General features: G+C 33.0%; 2 protein-coding genes across 4 annotated transcripts in view; one reads left to right on the forward strand and one right to left on the reverse strand.

Annotated features, from left to right (window-relative positions):
- The window catches only part of LOC119611069 (atrial natriuretic peptide receptor 1), a gene marked incomplete at its 5' end in the record, with an annotated part of 37,859 nt that extends 18,386 nt beyond the window's left edge, over positions 1-19,473 (forward strand). Inside the window, 2 exons of the mRNA XM_037966526.1 lie at positions 16,949-17,129; positions 17,197-19,473. Coding sequence (XP_037822454.1) covers positions 16,949-17,129; positions 17,197-19,012 — 1,997 coding nt within the window. The remainder of the gene's footprint in view (positions 1-16,948; positions 17,130-17,196) is intronic.
- LOC119611066 lies at positions 4,057-13,077 on the reverse strand. 3 transcript variants are annotated; one of them, XR_005232037.1, is made up of 3 exons: positions 11,798-13,077; positions 4,345-4,588; positions 4,057-4,275 (listed from the first exon to the last, which is right to left on the reverse strand). XR_005232037.1 is itself a non-coding variant. In XM_037966522.1 (2 exons), exons 1-2 carry the CDS (start codon positions 12,822-12,824, stop codon positions 4,425-4,427), a joined length of 1,191 nt encoding a protein of 396 aa, XP_037822450.1. In that variant the 5' UTR covers positions 12,825-13,077; the 3' UTR covers positions 4,057-4,424. The 3 variants fall into 3 exon arrangements, 2 of the variants coding, with proteins under 2 accessions (XP_037822450.1, XP_037822451.1); XM_037966522.1 differs by having other exon boundaries at positions 4,057-4,588; XM_037966523.1 differs by lacking the exons at positions 4,057-4,275; positions 4,345-4,588 and adding an exon at positions 11,404-11,516.
- Positions 19,474-21,927: the final 2,454 nt, after the last annotated feature.

The raw sequence follows: 21,927 nt of genomic DNA on the forward strand, positions 1-21,927 counted from the left end.
AGTGAAAAAGGAAAATTAAAAAAAACTAGAAATTTAATTGATGGTTTTAGCAAAAGGTTTGATTGCATTGTAATGTATTTAAATAGGATTTCACACGTATTTTATTTATTTATTTAAAATGCTCGGTACGAAACAATTTTCCAGAACATTTTTTCACATCGACTATAATTATAATTTTAATACGAGGTTTAAAAAAATATAACAACCACTTAAAAAGAGAAATACATACTTGCAATATCTTTGTTGTTAACGTTGTTTCCAGCTTGAGGTTGTGTTGGTTGTACAAGACATTAATTTTTAATCTTCATAAAAATTTCTTTGTATTAAAATATTATGTTGGATTCACTTGTTATTTTTGCTATTTTCATTTTGAAATTTCCGTTCTAGAGGGAAGTGTTGCTTTTTGTTTTTTTTATGTAATGTGAAAATAAAGTGGAAGTAATTTAAATTTGTTAAAGCTTTGGCGACACAAAAAATGAAATGTAAACATATACTAAAGACGAGATCATAGACTATAGACCAGACTAAAGACCAGACTATAGACCAAACTCTGGACCAGACTCTAGACCAGACTATAGACTAGACTATAGACCAGACCCTAGACCAGACTGTAGTCAAGTCTATAGGCCATACTATAAACCAGACAATTGACCAGGCTTTATACCAGAATAGACCAGACTCTAGACCAGACTATAGACTAGACTATAGACCATACTCTAGACCATACTCTAGACCAAACTATAGGTCATACTATAAACCAGACAATTGACCAGACCAGACTAGACCAGACTAAAGACAAGGCTATAGGCTAGACTATAGACCAGACTCTAGACCAGACTCTAGACCAGACTCTAGACCAGACTCTAGACCAGACTCTAGACCAGACTCTAGACCAGACTCTAGACCAGACTCTAGACCAGACTCTAGACCAGACTGTAGTCCAGACTATAGGCCATAGTATAAACCAGACAATTGACCAGGCTATTTACCAGACTCTAGACCAGACTCTAGACCAGACTATAGACCAGACTGTAGTCCAGACTATAGGCCAAACTATAAACCAGACAATTAACCAGGCTATATACCAGACTATAGACAATACTGTAGACCAGACTATAGACCAGACTATAGACCAGACTCTAGACCAGACTATAGACTAGACTATAGACCATACTCTAGACCAGACTGTAGTCCAAACTATAGGTCATACTATAAACCAGACAATTGACCAGACTAAAGACAAGACAAGGCTAGACTATAGACCAGACTCTAGACCAGACTCTAGACCAGAATCTAGACCAAACTCTAGACCTGACTCTAGACCAGACTCTAGACCAGACTCTAGACCAGACTCTAGACCAGACTATAGGCCATAGTATAAACCAGACAATTGACCAGGCTATTTACCAGACTCTAGACCAGACTATAGACCAGACTGTAGTCCAGACTATAGGCCAAACTATAAACCAGACAATTAACCAGGCTATATACCAGACTATAGACAAGACTGTAGACCAGACTATAGACCAGACTATAGACCAGACTATAGACCAGGCTCTAGACCAGACTATAGACTAAACTATAGACCAGACTCTAGACCATACTGTAGAACAGACTATAGACCAGACTAAAGACCAGACTAAAGACCAGACTATAGACCAGACTATAGACTAGACTACAGACCAGACTGTAGACTAGACTATAGACCAGACTCTAGACCATACTCTGGACCATACTCTAGACCAGACTGTAGACCGGACTATAGACCAGACTATAGACCAGACTCTAGACCAGACTATATACTATATTATAGACCAGACTCTAGGACAGACTCTAGACCAGACTATAGACCAGGCTACAGACCAGACTCTAGACCAGACTATAGACTAAACATAGAACAGACTATAAAACAGACTATAGACCACACTATAGACCAGACTATAGACCATACTATAGACCAGACTATAGACCATACCAAACTCTAGACCAAACTTTAGACTAGACTATAGAACAGAATGTAGAGCAGACTATAGACCAGACTATAAAACAAACTATAGACCATACTATAGACCATACTATAGACCAGACTATAGACCAGACTATAAAACAGACTATAGAACAGACTATAGACCAGACTTTAGACTAGACTATAGAACAGAATGTAGACCAGACTATAGACCAAAGACCAGACTATAAACCAGATTACATACCTGACTATAGTCCAAACTATAGACTAGACTATAGAACAGACTATAGACCAGACTATAAAACACTATATAGACCAGACTATATACCAAACTATAGAGCAGACAATAGACTAGATAAACTAGACTAGAAATAGACCAGATTATAGACTGTAGAACCGACTAGACTTAAACTAGAATACAAACTATATCAGAGACCATACTATATATTAGGTTATAAATTAAATTATTGAAAAACGAAACTATAGACCAGGCTATAAAACACATTTTAGATGAGGCTATATACATATATCGATAATAATATAGATTAAACCATATGCCAGACTATTTATCAGACGATAAATCTTCGAGAAATCCATAAATCTTCGGATTACATTAGATTACATTAAGACGACTCAACATTCCGCATAATTCTCCATAAATAAAAAAATAACAACTTGTCTTGTTTTTCCTAGTATTTTTCACCTAATTGACGCTATTATTACCTTTATTTTATGCTCCTCCCAGTAAATTCTTTACAACTTTAGCTTTCAACAATTCTATTTTTTTCTTCTCTTCCATTTGACTTTGGCAGACAATCGAATACAACACCAGCAATTTAAAGTTGATGACAATTGTCAATGAGATCAAAATACATACTAGTACCTGGTACCTTCTGTGTCCAGTCTATTTTTTTTATTGTTTGTGAATTGCTATATACTCTTGTTACTTTTACAGAGCGATAAAATTTTAAACGAATGGTAAAGGTTCATTAGACGTTGACAAGCGGAGAGCTAGTTAGCAATAAAAGAAATGTGATAGATAAATAGTTGGGGATTTTATTTCAACAATATTATTGAAAATAGAAGTCAATTCTAAATCGTAATAAATGAACTGGACAAATTAATTAAATTTTTATAAGAACTTAGTTTAAGTTTAGGCTTTAGTAAAGAGTAATCAAGGGATATTGTTATGTTAAGTGGACAATAATGTTAAATAAATTTTGGTATATTCTTTGGTAACAGCATATTTTACCAATTAACTCACTTTGTAATGTCTTCTATATATTTTAGAAGTATATAGTAGAAATACATTACTTAGAAGTTGTTGGGTAATATTTGGCATTTGCAATTTCTACTTACATAGAGTGAAATTATCTGGCAAGAACAACATTGTTTTACTCCAACATGGAAGAGAAAATAAAGATCTTCTATATATCTTAGAAGTACATATATATTAGAAATACATTACTTAGAAGTGGTTAGGTAATGCTTGACATTAATATAGAGTGAAATTATCTGACAAGATGAAAATTGTTTTATACTATCATTACAGGGATTTTTTTCATACTCAAAATGTTGGAAATTCAAATTTGTTAAAAAAAATGTCTTCGCCTCCCTCTTATTGCTTCAATAAACAGACAATCTAATTAAAATTCTTTGATTTCCTCACTGTCCCTAACTAAATAATTTCCATCATTTCCTTTTTGCAAGGCATTACAATCAAAAGCAACAATCATTTAAATTTTACAAATTAACTTTTAAACATTTCTTCAGTGATAATAAGTAATTTCTTAAGACTTTTTTATCGTATGCTGCATGGCTAGACAATTAACATAAATTTAAATTAGTTTTTTTTGCTATTTAATATAAAAAAGGACCTAATTAAAAATCAAATTATTCGTAATACTAATAATTTCCTTTTGAAAAGAAAATAAAGCAAAACTTAGTATGGGGAGGGGAAAAAACGGAACAAGTTAGTTATTAAAACAACTAAATGAACATTTAATAAGAAATTTCACTTCAATATCAGGGAAAGTTTTTTACATTCAACAATGTCAAGACAACACAACCATCGCGTGTCATCGCCAGGAAGGAAGAGCAACATCAGCATTGTCATTATAACTAGGAAGGAAGAGCAACATCAGCATTGTCATTATAACCACGTCTTCTACCTCTTTGCAAAAGTGGTCTTTGTCAGTTCAATTATACGAAAAACTTAATTATTATGACACTTATAGTTTTTTTTTAGTTTCAAGTAGTTACATACATATTAATTGCTTCCTTTTAAGTGGGGGTATCTTTCTGGGAGGCTGGTGATTGGGTTTGTATGGTTTTGACTTTATATCAAACTGTTATTTAAATGAGTTATTTCCTTTTACCTGCTGTTCATTCAATGACAAGATAATACTGGCGCTGTTGATGATGATGATGGTCATATTAACTAGTTTCTTAGCATTTATTATTGGTTGGCCATTCTATGAGTTTGATGATGATTTTGATGCTGTTCTTCTAGTTGTAACAACCATTCAAGACGTGATGTCTCCCAACCGTAACGTTTACGTAATAGCAGACAAGCATTACCGAAAATTACATCACAGTCAGAGGGTTTAGTTTTCGTTTGTACTGCAATTGAATTAAATCAAAAAAGGGATAATTGGAAATAGTTTTGATTTAGGGATAAGAAGGAAAAAGTTTGAAGGGATAAGTGCATTTAATTTAAGATTGTTATAGGGGAAAGGAAACTAGACCATAGACTAGACTGTAGACTAGACTGTAGACTAGACTATAGACTAGACTATAGACTAGACTATAGACTAGACTATAGACTAGACTATAGACTAGACTATAGACTAGACTATAGACTAGACTATAGACTAGACTATAGACTAGACTATAGACTAGACTAGACTAGACTATAGACTAGACTAGACTAGACTAGACTAGACTATAGACTAGACTAGACTAGACTATAGACTAGACTATAGACTAGACTATAGACTAGACTATAGACTAGACTATAGACTAGACTATAGACTAGACTATAGACTAGACTATAGACTAGACTATAGACTAGACTATAGACTAGACTATAGACTAGACTATAGACTAGACTATAGACTAGACTATAGACTAGACTATAGACTAGACTATAGACTAGACTATAGACTAGACTATAGACTAGACTATAGACTAGACTATAGACTAGACTATAGACTAGACTATAGACTAGACTATAGACTAGACTATAGACTAGACTATAGACTAGACTATAGACTAGACTATAGACTAGACTATAGACTAGACTATAGACTATAGACTAGACTATGACTAGACTATAGACTAGACTATAGACTAGACTATAGACTAGACTATAGACCTAGACTATAGACTAGAACTATAGACCTAGACTATAGACTAGACTATAGACTAGACTATAGACTAGACTATAGACTAGACTATAAGACCTAGCACGATAGACTAGACTATAGACTAGACTATAGACTAGACTATAGACTTAGACTATAGACTAACTATGACTAGACTATAGACTAGACTATAGACTAGACTATAGACTAGACTATAGACTAGACTATAGACTAGACTATAACTAGACTATAGACTAGACTATAGACTAGACTATAGACTAGACTATAGACTAGACTATAGACTAGACTATATACTAGACTATAGACTAGACTATAGACTAGACTATAGACTAGAACTATAGACTAGACTATAGACTAGACTATAGACAGACTATAGACTAGACTATAGACGAGACTATAGACTAGACTATAGACTAGACTATAGACTAGACTATAGACTAGACTATAGACTAGACTATAGACTAGACTATAGACTAGACTATAGACTAGACTATAGACTAGACTAAGACTATAGACTAGACTATAGACTAGACTATAGACTAGACTATAGACTAGACTATAGACTAGACTATAGACTAGACTATAGACTAGACTATAGACTAGACTATAGACTAGACTATAGACTAGACTATAGACTAGACTATAGACTAGACTATAGACTAGACTATAGACTAGACTATAGACTAGACTATAGACTAGACTATAGACTAGACTATAGACTAGACTATAGACTAGACTATAGACTAGACTATAGACTAGACTATAGACTAGACTATAGACTAGACTATAGACTAGACTATAGACTAGACTATAGACTAGACTATAGACTAGACTATAGACTAGACTATAGACTAGACTATAGACTAGACTATAGACTAGACTATAGACTAGACTATAGACTAGACTATAGACTAGACTATAGACTAGACTATAGACTAGACTATAGACTAGACTATAGACTAGACTATAGACTAGACTATAGACTAGACTATAGACTAGACTATAGACTAGACTATAGACTAGACTATAGACTAGACTATAGACTAGACTATAGACTAGACTATAGACTAGACTATAGACTAGACTATAGACTAGACTATAGACTGGACTATAGACTACTATAGACTAGACTATAGACTAGACTATAGACTAGACTATAGACTAGACTATAGACTGGACTAGACTAGACTATAGACTAGACTATAGACTAGACTATAGACTAGACTATAGACTAGACTATAGACTAGACTATAGACTAGACTATAGACTAGACTATAGACTAGACTATAGACTAGACTATAGACTAGACTATAGACTAGACTATAGACTAGACTATAGACTAGACTATAGACTAGACTATAGACTAGACTATAGACTAGACTATAGACTAGACTATAGACTAGACTATAGACTAGACTATAGACTAGACTATAGACTAGACTATAGACTAGACTATAGACTAGACTATAGACTAGACTATAGACTAGACTATAGACTAGACTATAGACTAGACTAGAGATGACTAGACTATAGACTAGATATAGACTAACTATAGACTAGACTATAGACTAGGACTAGACTACTAGACTATAGACAAGCCTATAGACTAGACTATAGACTAGACTATAGACTAGACTATAGACTAGACTATAGAACTAGACTAGATTTATAAACCTTTGTTAAAAGTTTATGAATACGACTCTAAATGTTTAATAATCGTTGGAAGTCATTTGAATACTATGTATCAGGTATCGACATAGAGAAAACATGACTCTCGACAGGTTTTGTTTGCTTTCTATATAAGTGAGAATTTACGTACGTTTTGAGAGAAAGTTCGTAGAGGAACACAATGCCGGTGATCGGATTAATATCCCTTGAAATTAACTTCCAAGACTATAAATAATCATTACTATCCATTTATTGTTGAAATAATTTTCCTTTTAATTTTCACACTACAAAGCAAATGACTCCTATATGGCTTTTAAATACTCTATATGGGTTTTTAAATACTTTTAGCCTTTTCAACTGTTTTTTTATTGTTTACAACTTAAATCTATTCAAATACATTGAATACAGCTTTAGATTTACCACAGGTGTCCATTTTATAGGAATTAACTTTAATGAAAATGTTCTTCTTTTAAGTATTTTGTATAGATAACCGAAAATAAAACAAGTATAATAACAGGAAAACGGAAATTCATTTTGCCATTATACCATAAAACCAAAGCAAACAAAATACGTTACAATTTGAATAAAACTAGGAAAGGTTTATGCAAATTGCTACACTTTGTGACAAGAGATTTAAAATACAATTGAAAAGATTTTAAAATTAGAAAAGAAAGCAGCAAATAACAAACAAAATGAAGAAATTGAAACATGAGTTTTAATGATTTTGAATGGTTAAAGGTTTAGCTTTTAATAAAAATATCTTTAAGAATTTTTTAAACTGTTAAGGGAGATAGGATTTGATACCATTTCATCAATAGTAGGAATAACTTCTCTTCCAATTGCAAAACAAGAAAGAGAGTCTGTAGGATCAAGTGATATGAGTTAGAGTAGGGTTAGGTTAGAAGAATATATCTACATCAAGGGCCACTATCGGGCCTGTTGTGAGCTCCTTTTGGAAAATGTCTGTTGGTAAAAATGTTCCTAAGAATTTTCGAATCAGGAAATAATATCACTCCCAAGATATTTAGATCTAATTTCGGTGAAAGCCTGAGAATGACAATGTAAGTGCTCCAGAGTTTCAATGTCTTCTCTGCTCATAATCCTGTGTGTTCAGTCAGAATACTACCACCTCAGTCTTGGTCTCGTTAGGGTCGTCCCATAGGATCATTGTGGTTCTACCCACCGTTTCATTATTCCAAGAAGCTTTATGGGTTTCTCATCTATTTTTTTAATTCTGCCCTCGAGCTCCCTTCCCTTTAAAGCTATTATATTCTCTCGAAGTGGCCTGGTATCCATATGATGTAAACTTTACCACTGGAAGAGTATTCGATTAGAACTTTTTTACAATCCAATACGATACGATGATATCGCCCTAATTGCCTTCTGGCTATGGGTGATTATATACATATTAAGCCCTTTGGACGCCATATTTAATCTAATCCAATTTACGTTATTGCTCTGAATTGTGCCTTTAGGCAAGTGTTGTGATTTCCTCGAATGGTTTTTCATCCATCAGATTGTCTACCTCGTGTTATATTCGTCCGATTTCTCTCGTAACAAAGTGTAACGTCTGTGTCGTCATACTTGAACTTACTCATCTGGCAGAGAATTCTATTAGTTTGCGTCAGTTTTCTCTATTGTTGTCACGAAGTTAATTTGATATAGTTGTCAAGTAATCTCGATATCGACTATTCACAAGTTGCATGGTGTCCATATGAAACGGAGCTTTCCACTGGAAGAGAATTCGGTTATGAATCTCTTATAGTCCAATATGGTCTTAGATTTGATTTGTTCCTCTTGACCGTGATCTTTTAGATTGCGTCAGTTTTCGTTCTTGTTGTCATGAAGTTAATTTGAAGCATTTGTCAAGTAATGATTTCCTGAGCTCGATATCGACTATGACCGTTTTGCATGGTGTCCAGATGATACAAAGCTTTTGACTGGAAGAGAATTCGGTTATGAATCTCTTACAGTGCAATATGGTCTTGGATTTAATTTGAATTCTTGTTCCAAAGCTCCTTTTGATCGTGATATTTTACCTACGATCAAAGTCCCACAAATTGTGTCACATTCTTTCTTTATTAAGCGTTCAGCGTTTCCCAAAAAATAAGAGCCTACCCACTGAAAGTCTTGTCTCTTATCTAACACTTCGATGGGGGGAATATCCAGTTAATACACGATCTTAGACATTATTTTGACGATCGTTATCGTCATAATTGACCTGTGGCTATCAGATTATATGTTCACATCTCTCAGCGTCATATTCAATCCAGTTTATATTTGATATTCATTGTTGATCGGAATCCAAGATAACAGATTCCAATGAATACTTGCTCCAATGTTCCATTTAGTAGTGATCGTGTATCTGCGATCAAAATCCCTCTAATTCTGCCACATTCTTTCTCTAATAAGCGATTAGAAACAAATGTTTGTTTGATCAATTTGTCTAAAAATATGAGCCTATCCATCGTAAGCCTCGTCTCTTTTCTTACATCTTAATACACGATCGTCGCAATTGACCTGTGGCTTGGAAGCTAGTGTTGTGATCTGTAATATTCTGGGTTTTTTGTATAAAGTCCAGAATCTAAGATAACAGATTCCAGAAGCCTCGTCTCTTTTCTTACATCTTAATACACGATCAAAAACTTAATTTTGACGATCGTTATCGTCGTAATTGACCTGTGGCTTGGAATCTAGTGTTGTGATCTGTAATATTCTGGTTCTTTTGTATAAAGTCCAGAATAGAAGATACCAGATTGACTGTGAACATGTAACTGCGATTAACGTCCCGCCGAATTTACCTCATTCTTTCTCTTATAAGCAATTAGACACAAATGTTTGTTTGATCTAATTGCCTAAGGTTAAGATCCTCTCCACTGTTAATCTCGTTTCTTTTGCGTTTCGAAAAGGGTAATATCCAGCAAGATTTCCACGGCAATAGTTAACATGGTGCTCATGATCCCATTTACACTTGTACAAAGAAGTCTACCATTTTATGAAAAGCAAAATTAAAATGACATTCTAATGACCCAATTTGGGGCCTATAGAGCCCAAAATTAATAAGACTGATTGGTAGCTCATACGAAGTACCAACAAAATATCAACGATAAAGCTGTTAATAAATTCTAATTGAAAACTTCTCTCAGAGTCCACAGTGGGGCAGAATGGAAATTTTTTGGAAATAAATCTGGCATTTCTAAACGGCTGATCCGATCGGAATAAAATTTGGCGTGAGCGTAGCCAAGGAGTATTCGAGTTTTGAAGATAAACCCTGCAGATGCCCCAGGGACGGCGCTGTGGCGGCTCAAAGTAGGGTACCTACGACATGTAAAATTTTTAAACTCGTGCCAAATACAAAGATTTTTATATTTTCTGAAAGCGCTCGACGAGATCTTGAAAAAACATGCTTGGACATACTACTTATCTCTTATAATATCCGAGTTATAGGCATTTAAAAATTTAGTGATACAAAATTTACCATACCTTGATCCGCCTTTTTTTGAATACCGGGCGTTTTTTAGTTAGACAACAAAATTTCCAATAATATACAAAAAATTTCAGATCAATATCATTTACAGATCCAAAAATATACGTTTTTTAATTTAAAAATTCAAAAAATTTTAGATTTTTCCGTTTTTTTGCCAAAAATGTGTCTTAACTCTTTTATTAATAAAATAGAATTTTCTTTAAGAACATATAACAATTTTATAGTTTTCTAAAAGGTATCTTTACGCAGAACGCTTTGGCGTAAAAAACTTGTCCTATTTTTTGAAAATGTTGCCACTGCGTCCTTCCGAATATGACCTATTTTTTATCAAAACTTCAACTTTGGGCGACATGTTCTAAAATCAGAAAACTGAAAGCAGTTTTGGAAACCTCAATATGTTTTCTATTTACTCCAAAAGTATTTTCCCAGCCCTGAAAGAAATGTGGACCCTATGTGCAAAAAAGTAAAAAATCCCATTTTTGGGATTTTCATTCCTATTTTTGGGAATTGCGGGATGCCCTTTGACCTTTTCAATTTTTTTTTTTTTGCATTTTCTTATTTGAAATGACAAATTTAACAAGCGTTGAAAATTTCATTGAGTTTTGTTCATAAATAAAGATTTTGTCATATATTACATATTTGTTTAATTTCTTAAACTATGATTTATATCAAAATTTTAATAGGGTCGCAGATAGCTACAACAATTTAGTCCATATTTATCCCTTAATATCATTTTTTAGTTAGATATGGAAATTCTCGACCCTTTACAAAAAATTTCAAGCCAATATCTCAATTACATTCAAAAATAAGTTCATTTAAACCTGTGTCCTTTAATTTCATCTGCAGGGGCATCTGCAGGGTTCATCTTCAAAACTTAAACTCGAATACTCCTTGGCTACGCTCACTCATCCGATCGGATCAGCCGTTTAGAAATGCAAGATTTATTTCCAAAAAATTTCCATTCTGCCCCACTGTGGAGTCTTGAAATACTTTCATAAAGATATATTCTCTAAGGGAATACAAACGTCTTAAGAAAATGCAAAAAGTAATTGCTTAGAAATATTTCCTTTTTTTTCTTATATTAATAAATATTTAAACCAGTAAATGTCACGAGAAGTTAGTCTCCTAAAATAGAATTTAAGGCAAACAGAAATCAAACTTGTCAATCATATCATACTTAACCCTTCATAAATCGGATATCTTAACAGTATTATACTCTAGTTGCTAACTCAGGTTATGACAAAACTTTTTCCTTCTTATTTTTCTTGCAAAACAAATCATTACACTTACAACATTTTAAAATTTTGTCATAATCCAACTTGAAATGCTTCTCGTGTCTCAGGGGTAAAGGTTGTAGCATTTTTGGATTTCCACCCACGAGCACATCAGCACAACTATGAGATGATTTGTATTGTATACTTTCTAAGTGACTAAGATATTTTTCATGATTCTCGGTTACCTTTCCTGGTGTAGTTTTTAAAAGAAAGAGCGGAGGTAATACTTCGAACATGCCTAATAAATGCTCTTGATGTTGTGACACTTGTGGTAAGCATGTCAATTGGGAATCATGATGACGATGATGATGATGATATCTACTTAGTTGTGTTGAGCGTGAAACACTTGATTTTACATCATGTAATTGTAACTTGTTAGAAATGATAGCACCACCATGAAGATGGGAATGATGACAATGAAGATTTTTATCCATTTTTAAAGGTATAACATATGGCAGACACTCATGTTGATGGTTGTGGCAAAGTGCGTTTGGAGTATGGATTTTATGGGTTTTATTGAAGGATTTATGCTTGTTACTTTTTTCAAAATCTTGTTGAATGATACGAAGATGTTGTTGTGGCTGCGGCAAATTAAGCAATTTAGTTGAACATTTACAATTCATATGAAGATTATGATTTTGATTGCAAAAATGATTGCAATGATGCAGTTTTCCATTGAAATTGTTTTTACTATATCTACTGCTCTTGCATTCAGTGGATTTTGGGGTAACTGCTACACCCTTCAGCCCTAATACATTCGTATTAAAATGTAAAGTTCTTGTTATATTTCGCCTTGTTGTGCCGCGTGCTCTATTATTTGGCAGACAATTGTGGGTTCTAAATTTATCCTTTGACGTGGCATATCTTTTGTTGATATTCGCGGTTTTAAACAATTTTCTGTGACAATTAATTTCTTGATTTTGTTTAGATTGCTTTTCTATTGAGAATGTTTGATAACAAATTGCCTTGTTGGTTGTTGATTTATTGTTATAATTGGTTTGTAAAATATTGCGGCTCCAGATATAAGAGGATTTCTTTGACATATTTTGTGTAGTCTTAGCAAAATCAATAAATGTAATTAAGTTATAAGTTTTAGAAATTCTTAGATTTTAATAAAACATTACGTTCAAACAGAAAATAAATAATAACGACCAGAATTTTGGTTTGATTTTACTTTGATATATTAAAAAAACCTTAGAGATGGTATTTGTAGACTAAACATTAATGATTACAATTATGAGATTTAAAAATTTCCTGGGATTTATTTTATATATTTTAACTTCAACCACTTACCCTTAATTCCCCAATCTTCGTCATTGCAACTACCAAATATTACTCTACTACTCCTACCCACATGCCTAAACTAGCATAACAATCGGTAATTAGTTCACAAATTGAAATTCTGCTAAATCAATTTTAATGTTGACAATTTCATTGTATCATTAAAACATTTGAATTGTCTGCTATAAACCCAGCAGGGACAATTGTATTCTCATTGAATAATGCATAAGTACTATATCGTTTCAAATTATTATCAAATTATCGAACATTAAGCCAAATGAGACGTTAAAACAAAAGTTTGAGGAACTGTGAATAGATTACTGTTAGGATAGACCAAATTTAAGGAGGAAAACGATTTTTGTTGGAAAGTTCTTTTAGAGACAGCTCAAGACTATGGACTGGTCTACAGTAAAGACTATGGACTGGTCTATAATTAAGACTATGGACTGGTCTATACCCAACACTATAGACTGGTCAATAGTCAAGACTATAGGCTGGCCTATATTCAAGACTATAGACTGATCTATAGTCAAGACTATAGACTGATCTATAGTCAAGACTATAGACTGGTCTATAGTAAAGACTATGGACTGGTCTATAGTCAAAACTATAGACTGGTCTATAGTCAAGACTATAAACTGGTCAATAGTCAAAACTATAGGCTGGTCTATATTTAAGACTATAGGCTGGTCTATATTCAAGACTATAGACAGGTCTATAGTCAAGACTATAGATTGGTTTATAGTCAAGACTATAGACTGGTCTATAGTTAATACTATAGACTGGTCTATAGTCAAGACTATAGACTGGTCTATAGTCAAGACCATAGACTGGTCTATAGTCAAGACCATAGACTGGTCTATAGTCAAGACCATAGACTGGTCTATAGTCAAGCCCATAGACTAGTCTATAGTCAAGACCATGGACTGGTCTATAGTCAAGCCCATAGACTGGTCTATAGTCAATACTATATACTGTTCTATATTCAGTACCATTGACTGGTCTATAGTCAAGCCCATAGACTGGTCTATAGTCAAGCCCATAGACTGGTCTATAGTCAATACTATAGACTGTTCTATATTCAGTACCATTGACTGGTCTATAGTCAAGGCTATAGACTGGTCAATAGTCAGGACTATAGACTGGTCTACAGTCAAGACCATAAACTGGGTTAAAGTCAATACTATAGATTATTCTATATTCAATACCATTGACTGGTCTATAGTCAATACTATAGATTGGTCTATAGTCAAGACTATAGACTGGTCTATAGTCAAGACTATAGACTGGTCTATAGTCAAGACTATAGACTGGTCTATAGTCAAGACTATAGACTGGTCAATAGTCAAGACTAAAGACTGGTCCTATAGTCAAGACCATAGACTGGTCTATAGTCAATACTATAGACTGTTCTATATTCAGTACCATTGACTGGTCTATAGTCAAGACTATGGACTGGTCTATAGTCAAGACTATAGACTGGTCTATATTCAAGACTATAGACTGGTCTATATTCAAGACTATAGACTGGTCTATATTCAAGACTATAGACTGGTCTATATTCAAGACTATAGACTGGTCTATAGTCAAGACTATAGACTGGTCTATATTCAAGACTATAGACTGGTCTATAGTCAAGACTATAGACTGGTATATATTCAATACTATAGACTGATCTATATTCAAGACTATAGACTGGTCTATAGTCAAGACTATAGACTGGTCTATATTCAAGACTATAGACTGGTCTATAGTCAAGACTATAGACTGGTATATATTCAATACTATAGACTGGTCTATAGTCAAGACTATAGACTGGTATATATTCAATACTATAGACTGGTCTATAGTCAAGACTATAGACTGGTCTATAGTCAAGACCATAGTCTGGTCTATAATCAAGACTATAGACTGGTCTATAGTCAAGCATAGACTGGTCTATAGTCAAGACTATAGACTGGTATATATTCAAGACTATAGACTGATCTATAGTCAAGACTATAGACAGGTCTATAGTTAAGACTATAGACTGGTCTATAGTCAAGACTATAGACTGTTTTATAGTTAAGACTATAGACTGGTCTATATTCAAGACTATAGACTGGTCTATAGTCAAGACTATAGACTGGTCTATATTCAAGACTATAGACTGGTCTATAGTCAAGACTATAGACTGGTATATATTCAATACTATAGACTGGTCTATAGTCAAGACTATAGACTGGTATATATTCAATACTATAGACTGGTCTATAGTCAAGACCATAGTCTGGTCTATAATCAAGACTATAGACTGGTCTATAGTCAAGACCATAGTCTGGTCTATAATCAAGACTATAGACTGGTCTATAGTCAAGACCATAGTCTGGTCTATAATCAAGACTATAGACTGGTCTATAGTCAAGACCATAGACTGGTCTATAGTCAAGACTATAGACTGGTATATATTCAAGACTATAGACTGATCTATAGTCAAGACTATAGACAGGTCTATAGTCAAGAATATAGACTGATCTATAGTCAAGACTATAGACAGGTCTATAGTCAAGAATATAGACTGGTCTATAGTCAAGACTACAGACTAGTCTATAGTCAAGAATATAGACTGGTCTATAGTCAAGAATATAGACTGGTCTATAGTCAAGACTATAGACTGGTATATATTCAATACTATAGACTGGTCTATAGTCAAGACTATAGACTGGTCTATAGTCAAGACCATAGTCTGGTCTATAATCAAGACTATAGACTGGTCTATAGTCAAGACCATAGTCTGGTCTATAGTCAAGACCATAGACTGGTCTATAGTCAAGACTATAGACTGGTATATATTCAAGACTATAGACTGATCTATAGTCAAGACTATAGACAGGTCTATAGTCAAGAATATAGACTGGTCTATAGTCAAGACTACAGACTAGTCTATAGTCAAGAATATAGACTGGTCTATAGTCAAGAATATAGACTGGTCTATAGTCAAGACTATAGACTGGTCAATAGTCAAGAATATAGACTGGCCTATAGTCAAGAATATATACTGGTCTATAGTCAAGACAATAGACTGGTCTATAGTCAAGACTATAGACAGGTCTATTGTCAAGACTATAAACTGTTCTATAGTTAAGACTATAGACTGGTCTATAGTCAAGACTATAGACTGGTTTATAGTTAAGACTATAGACTGGTTTATAGTCAAGACTGGTTTATAGTCAAGAATATAGACTGGTCTATAGTCAATACTATAGACTGGTCTATATTCAAGACTATAGACTGGTCTAAAGTCAAGACTAAAGACTGGTCTATAGTTAAGACTATAGACAGGTCTGGGATGTATTGTCTCTACTTTTCTAGTCCCATTAGCGGTGCCAACTCCGTGAATCTGGAAATATGCGGATAATTACCACCCGCATATATAAGAAGGATCGTGAAATGAAATCTGTGGTGCACTCTTACTAACAGCAGTGCATTTGTGAATGGTTAGGTAGATGTCTACTAACCAATGTGTAGCATAGTTAAACTGCTTGACATTTGTTAAGTACAGAATTCTGGAATGTTATGTTAGTTGGACATTCGCCTTAAGGACTTACACCAACCTAATATTACGTATCGGCACACACACATAATTGTCATCATTAACATAATTCAAAACGTTAACAAGACAACATTTATCAATTATTTACCTTTAGAACATTAATTTCGTATTTAAATGGGCTTATTTTTGGGTCATATATATCATAACTAATGATTGGCAATAACAACTAAAATAACAGGAAAAACAACATGATTTTGTGTTATTCCTTAATCGGACAACAGTATCATTTGTATAATAATTTCTATAAAAATTCAATTGAAATTTATATTTATTATTTTCCTTTCTATTTTACAGAAATAATTTATTTGGTCAAAGGTTACCCACATACAGTACAATATCCTTTCAGACCACAACTTGTTGATATACCAAATAATTATAAGGAAATAAATACAGTTATGCAGAAATGCTGGTCAGAGGATCCAGCAGAAAGGCCAGATTTTAATGCTTTAAAAACAATTATAAGAAATATAAATAAGTAAGTAAGATACTCGGAAAAGGAATGAGCAGTTTGTTTATGATTTCTCCTTTTTTTTTTTGTACAGGGACAACGAAACTGGCAATATAGTTGACAATCTACTCAAACGTATGGAACAGTATGCCAATAATCTAGAAGAATTGGTGGAGGAGCGTACCCAAGATTATATAGAAGAAAAGAAGAAATGTGAGAAGTTACTTTACCAATTGCTGCCACAAAGTGTGGCTGCCCAGCTGATTAGTGGTCAACCGGTGGTGGCTGAGACTTTCGATCAAGTCACTATATATTTTTCAGATATAGTCGGTTTTACGGCTATTTCCGCCGAAAGTACACCCATGCAAGTGGTGCAATTCCTTAATGATCTCTATACCTGTTTCGATTCCATTGTAGAGAATTTCGATGTCTACAAAGTGGAGACAATAGGTGATGCCTATATGGTGGTATCGGGCTTACCCATACGTAATGGCAATCAGCATGCTAGAGAAATAGCACGTCTAGCTTTGGCTTTGCTGGAGGCTGTACATAATTTTAAGATTCATCACAGACCCAATGATCGTTTGAAATTGCGCATTGGTCTGCATACGGGAGCCTGTGTGGCGGGAGTTGTGGGTTTGAAAATGCCTAGATATTGTTTATTTGGTGATACGGTTAATACCGCCTCGAGAATGGAATCGAATGGTGAAGCTTTAAAGATACACATAAGTGAGAAAACGAAATTAGCTTTGGATGATTTTGGCACTTTCATAACCACCAAACGCGGTTATGTGCCCATGAAGGGTAAAGGTGAAATGTTGACCTATTGGCTGGAGGGAGAAGTGCAAAAAGTAGAATCCCCTATTTCACCCCAAAAGTTGATGCTATCGCGCAGATCTTCTTTAAAACAGGTACCACGCTGTGGCTTGCTGCACAAACAAAATTCCGATGCAGCACAATTTCTGCCGCCCTATCAGCTGCAGGCGCCACAACAAAACCCGGATAGTAGACAGAACTCACCAAATTTAAGAGTAAAACGTAAGATTTCCTCTTCCTCACCCAAACTGAATGGCAGTGATTACAAGACTGATGATCTATACAATTATCTGGAAGCTAGTGCTAAAGGAATTGCCATGAATTCAATCAAATTACCCGCAAATGATATTTACAGCAGCCGTTCTCTACGCGACGAACCCAAAGAAGGTTGTTGGGAAATGGCCAATTTTAGATTGCCCCTATCGGGCACTTTAAAGTCCCACAATAGTAACAAGCATAGCTATACGCAATTGTCCTCTACGCTATCAAATTCAAATTTAACGGGACTCTTGCAACCGGCAGCCTCAAGATTGAGATTAAAGAATTCACCCACCATAACCAGCTTAATGAATACTAGCGAAACGGCCAGTTTAAATAGTGCAAATCGTATTAAATTTAATCTAAGTGAAAATCCCGAAGAAACTCAAACTCTAGTATCTAGACATGTCTACGAAGACGAAGAGGGTGAGGCGGAGGCTGAAGAAGAATTAGATAGTACGATTATAGCAACAAATAAAGTTTTAAATGGCGATAATTATTTAGTTAATCATAACAATCATCATACACAACAGCCGCAGCAGCATTATGCCTTGACGGCTTCTCCACAATTAAACAATTGTCATAGCTCCTCTAGTCAATATCAAAATTTAGTTAAAGCCAATAATTGTAGAAATTTTCAATTGTTACAAAATCCCGCAAATGGTTTAGAGGACGATGACAATTTGTCCACAACTACAAATCCCAAAACTGTATTGGAGGAGTCTACCAACGAAAGGGTAGTAGCAACAGGAAAGAATCATCAGCATCATAATCATCATCATCCGGCAACAGTTAATGCTGTTACCCAACCTTTACTGACTAAAATTAATTCATAGTAATAGTTATGTGTAAACTATAAAACTACTAGCGATTTTTTGAAAAAAATCTGAAAGTTTGATTACGAGAGGCGATGAAAAACGAAAAAGGCTTGAAGCTTTATAAACAAAATATTAGATCGTCTAAGAGAGAGCAAAAATTTTGAAGAAAATCTTTTTTAAAAGGCAAACGTTTTCTAGTTTTTCATGCTAAATGTTTGAGATAGTTCTGTGCCGCTTGTGGCTGTGGTCTCAATTGTAATCAAACTGTAGTTGAAAATACAACTCTGTAGGCTTAATGGCAATACAGAGAAGCTTATTAACTTGATTTCTCTTAGAGTTGTACTTCTTTAACTTAGTGATACTTTTAAGATTAATCTAATTAAATTAGTTATTTTATATTACTTAAAAAACTCTATTTAAAAATAATGTAGAACAAAATAATGTTATTTTTTAAAACTGCTAAATAAAATTAATAAATTTTCTGATAAAATAACAAAAAATTTATTAATTTTATTTAAGAAAAATATTAATAAATAAATTTTTGTTTAATTTTTAAAAAATATAAAATCATTTAAAAAGGAAATATTTAAAAATGAAACAAAATATTTAGCAAATTTATTACAGTATTTAGTTTAATATATCCTCCAGCAAAAAATATGTAAAAGATTTTTAACATTTCTTAAAAGAAAATTTTTTAAAATCTTAAAGTCAACAATGTTCCTTGAATTTTTTTAATTTAGTTTTCTTTTTGCAGTAAAATATATTAAAAAATATTAAAAGTAATTTTAAAAAATTGTTAAAATATCAAAAGAAGAAAATGTAAATTATTTTGTAAATAATTTTTGTGTAGTTTTTAAAAGAAAAATAAATATTTAAAATTATATAAATTTAATTAAAATAAATAAATAAAAAACAAAATGTTAAGTATTAGAACAGAAAAAAAATCGCACAATAAATTCAGAAAAAAACATTAAAAAGAGTTTTTATTCAACACGAAATACTTTTTCAAATAAAATTTGCAATAGTTCCACATCTTCAAATTCCCAATTAGCAAACTTATTTCTTATTTCCATCCATTTTAATAGAAATTTAAAAACTACTTGAGTTCACCAAAATTTCTAACAAATTTATTCTCAAACTATTTCTAATTTCTATAAATAATCCAAAAACCTATTTGATTTTTCTATCTAATTCAAAATTCATTAAATTCCCAATTTAATAATTAATTTAGTTCAAAACTTCATTTAAATTTAGTAATTTCTTTTTCTACCCTATAAAAAGTAAACCTATTACTTATTATTTCTTAAAATTCTAAAGTAAAACGCTTAATTATTGCAATTATCCGTTAAATTAACAATTTAAACCTTTGAGAAGTTACCACTCTATCAAATCAACCTAAAACATCTAATAAACCATCTGGTAACTTGTCTCAATTAACAAATTTCAAATATAACGGCCTTGCCTTGATGATATACTAAAATTTCAAGCTGGCAACTCACCCTTTTCCTTAGCTGTCATATTAACCGTATGGTAACTTCATTATTTTGTTTGTTTTGCTTTCCCTTCCTACTGTTTTGTTGTTGATTTTTTTTGGCGCACATTTCATGCAAAATTTTCACACACATACACCTGCAAACATATTCACTTGTTGCACAAATTTTTCTTATAATTAACACTTTTTCCAATATTTGCAATAAATTATTGCATTATTTAATTGACTAACGATATTTTAATACTACTTTTAGCAACTTCCATAAGATATTTTATTATTTTTTAACACTTTATAACAACTACATGACACACACATACCCCACAGCTTGTGTTGCACTATTTTTTCATATAATTAACACTAATTCACAAATTCCCAATTGCTTATTAGATTATTTAAATGCTAAATAACACAATTAATACATTTTAACGATATTCATAAGATATTTAAATAATTTATTGCAATTTTATTACACTTTACAAGAACTACTTGTTGACCGGTTGCAATCACGACGGAAACTAATTAGAATTGCATAATTGAAGTTGCCACATCAACAAAATTTGTTGAATACTAGGAATTGTAGGAAAATGGTGGAAATAAGAGGAAATGAAGTAATTTAGGAATTTGTTAAACGAATTTGAAAGATTTATGCCAGGAAATTTAAGTTCTTTTTAAAATAATAGGTATAGACCTATAGACTAGACTATAGACTAGACTATAGACTAGACTACACTATAGACTAGACTACACTATAGACTAGACTACACTATAGACTAGACTACACTATAGACTAGACTAGACTAGGCTAGACTAGACTAGACTTGACTAGACTAGACTAGACTAGACTAGACTAGACTAGACTAGACTAGACTAGACTATACCAGACTAGACTAGACTAGACTAGACTAGACTAGACTAGACTAGACTAGACTAGACTAGACTAGACTAGACTAGACTAGACCAGACCAGACTAGACTATAGACTAGACTATAGGCTAGACTATAGACTAGTCTCTAGACTAGACTATATACTAGACTATAGACTAGACTATAGACTAGACTATAGGCTAGACTATAGACTAGACTGTAAACTAGACTATTGACTAGAATATAGAATAGATTATAGACTATACTATAGAATAGACTATAGAAGAGACTATAGACTATAAACTATACCATAGACTAGACTATGGAATAGACAGAAAACTATATGAAAGACGTTGGTATGATACATAATTTCTAATGTATCATACCAAAGAATTATGAAGAATATATGTATGTATTACCTAACGTGCAATATGTTCTTCAACAAAAAAGTTATTTTTGAACTTGGCAGCACTTTTTATTTTTACCCCTGCATCTGGTAACACCAAATCTGACATTTCATTTCTCTTTGACTTTGTTTTTCTTTTCTCGAATGTTTTTGTTTTTTTTTTTCATTTCAC

Source organism: Lucilia sericata, unplaced genomic scaffold (assembly GCF_015586225.1).
Source record: "Lucilia sericata isolate MDLA Ls3-8-SP2 unplaced genomic scaffold, ASM1558622v1 Contig001353F_arrow, whole genome shotgun sequence".
NCBI classification, from domain to species: Eukaryota; Metazoa; Arthropoda; class Insecta; order Diptera; family Calliphoridae; genus Lucilia; species Lucilia sericata.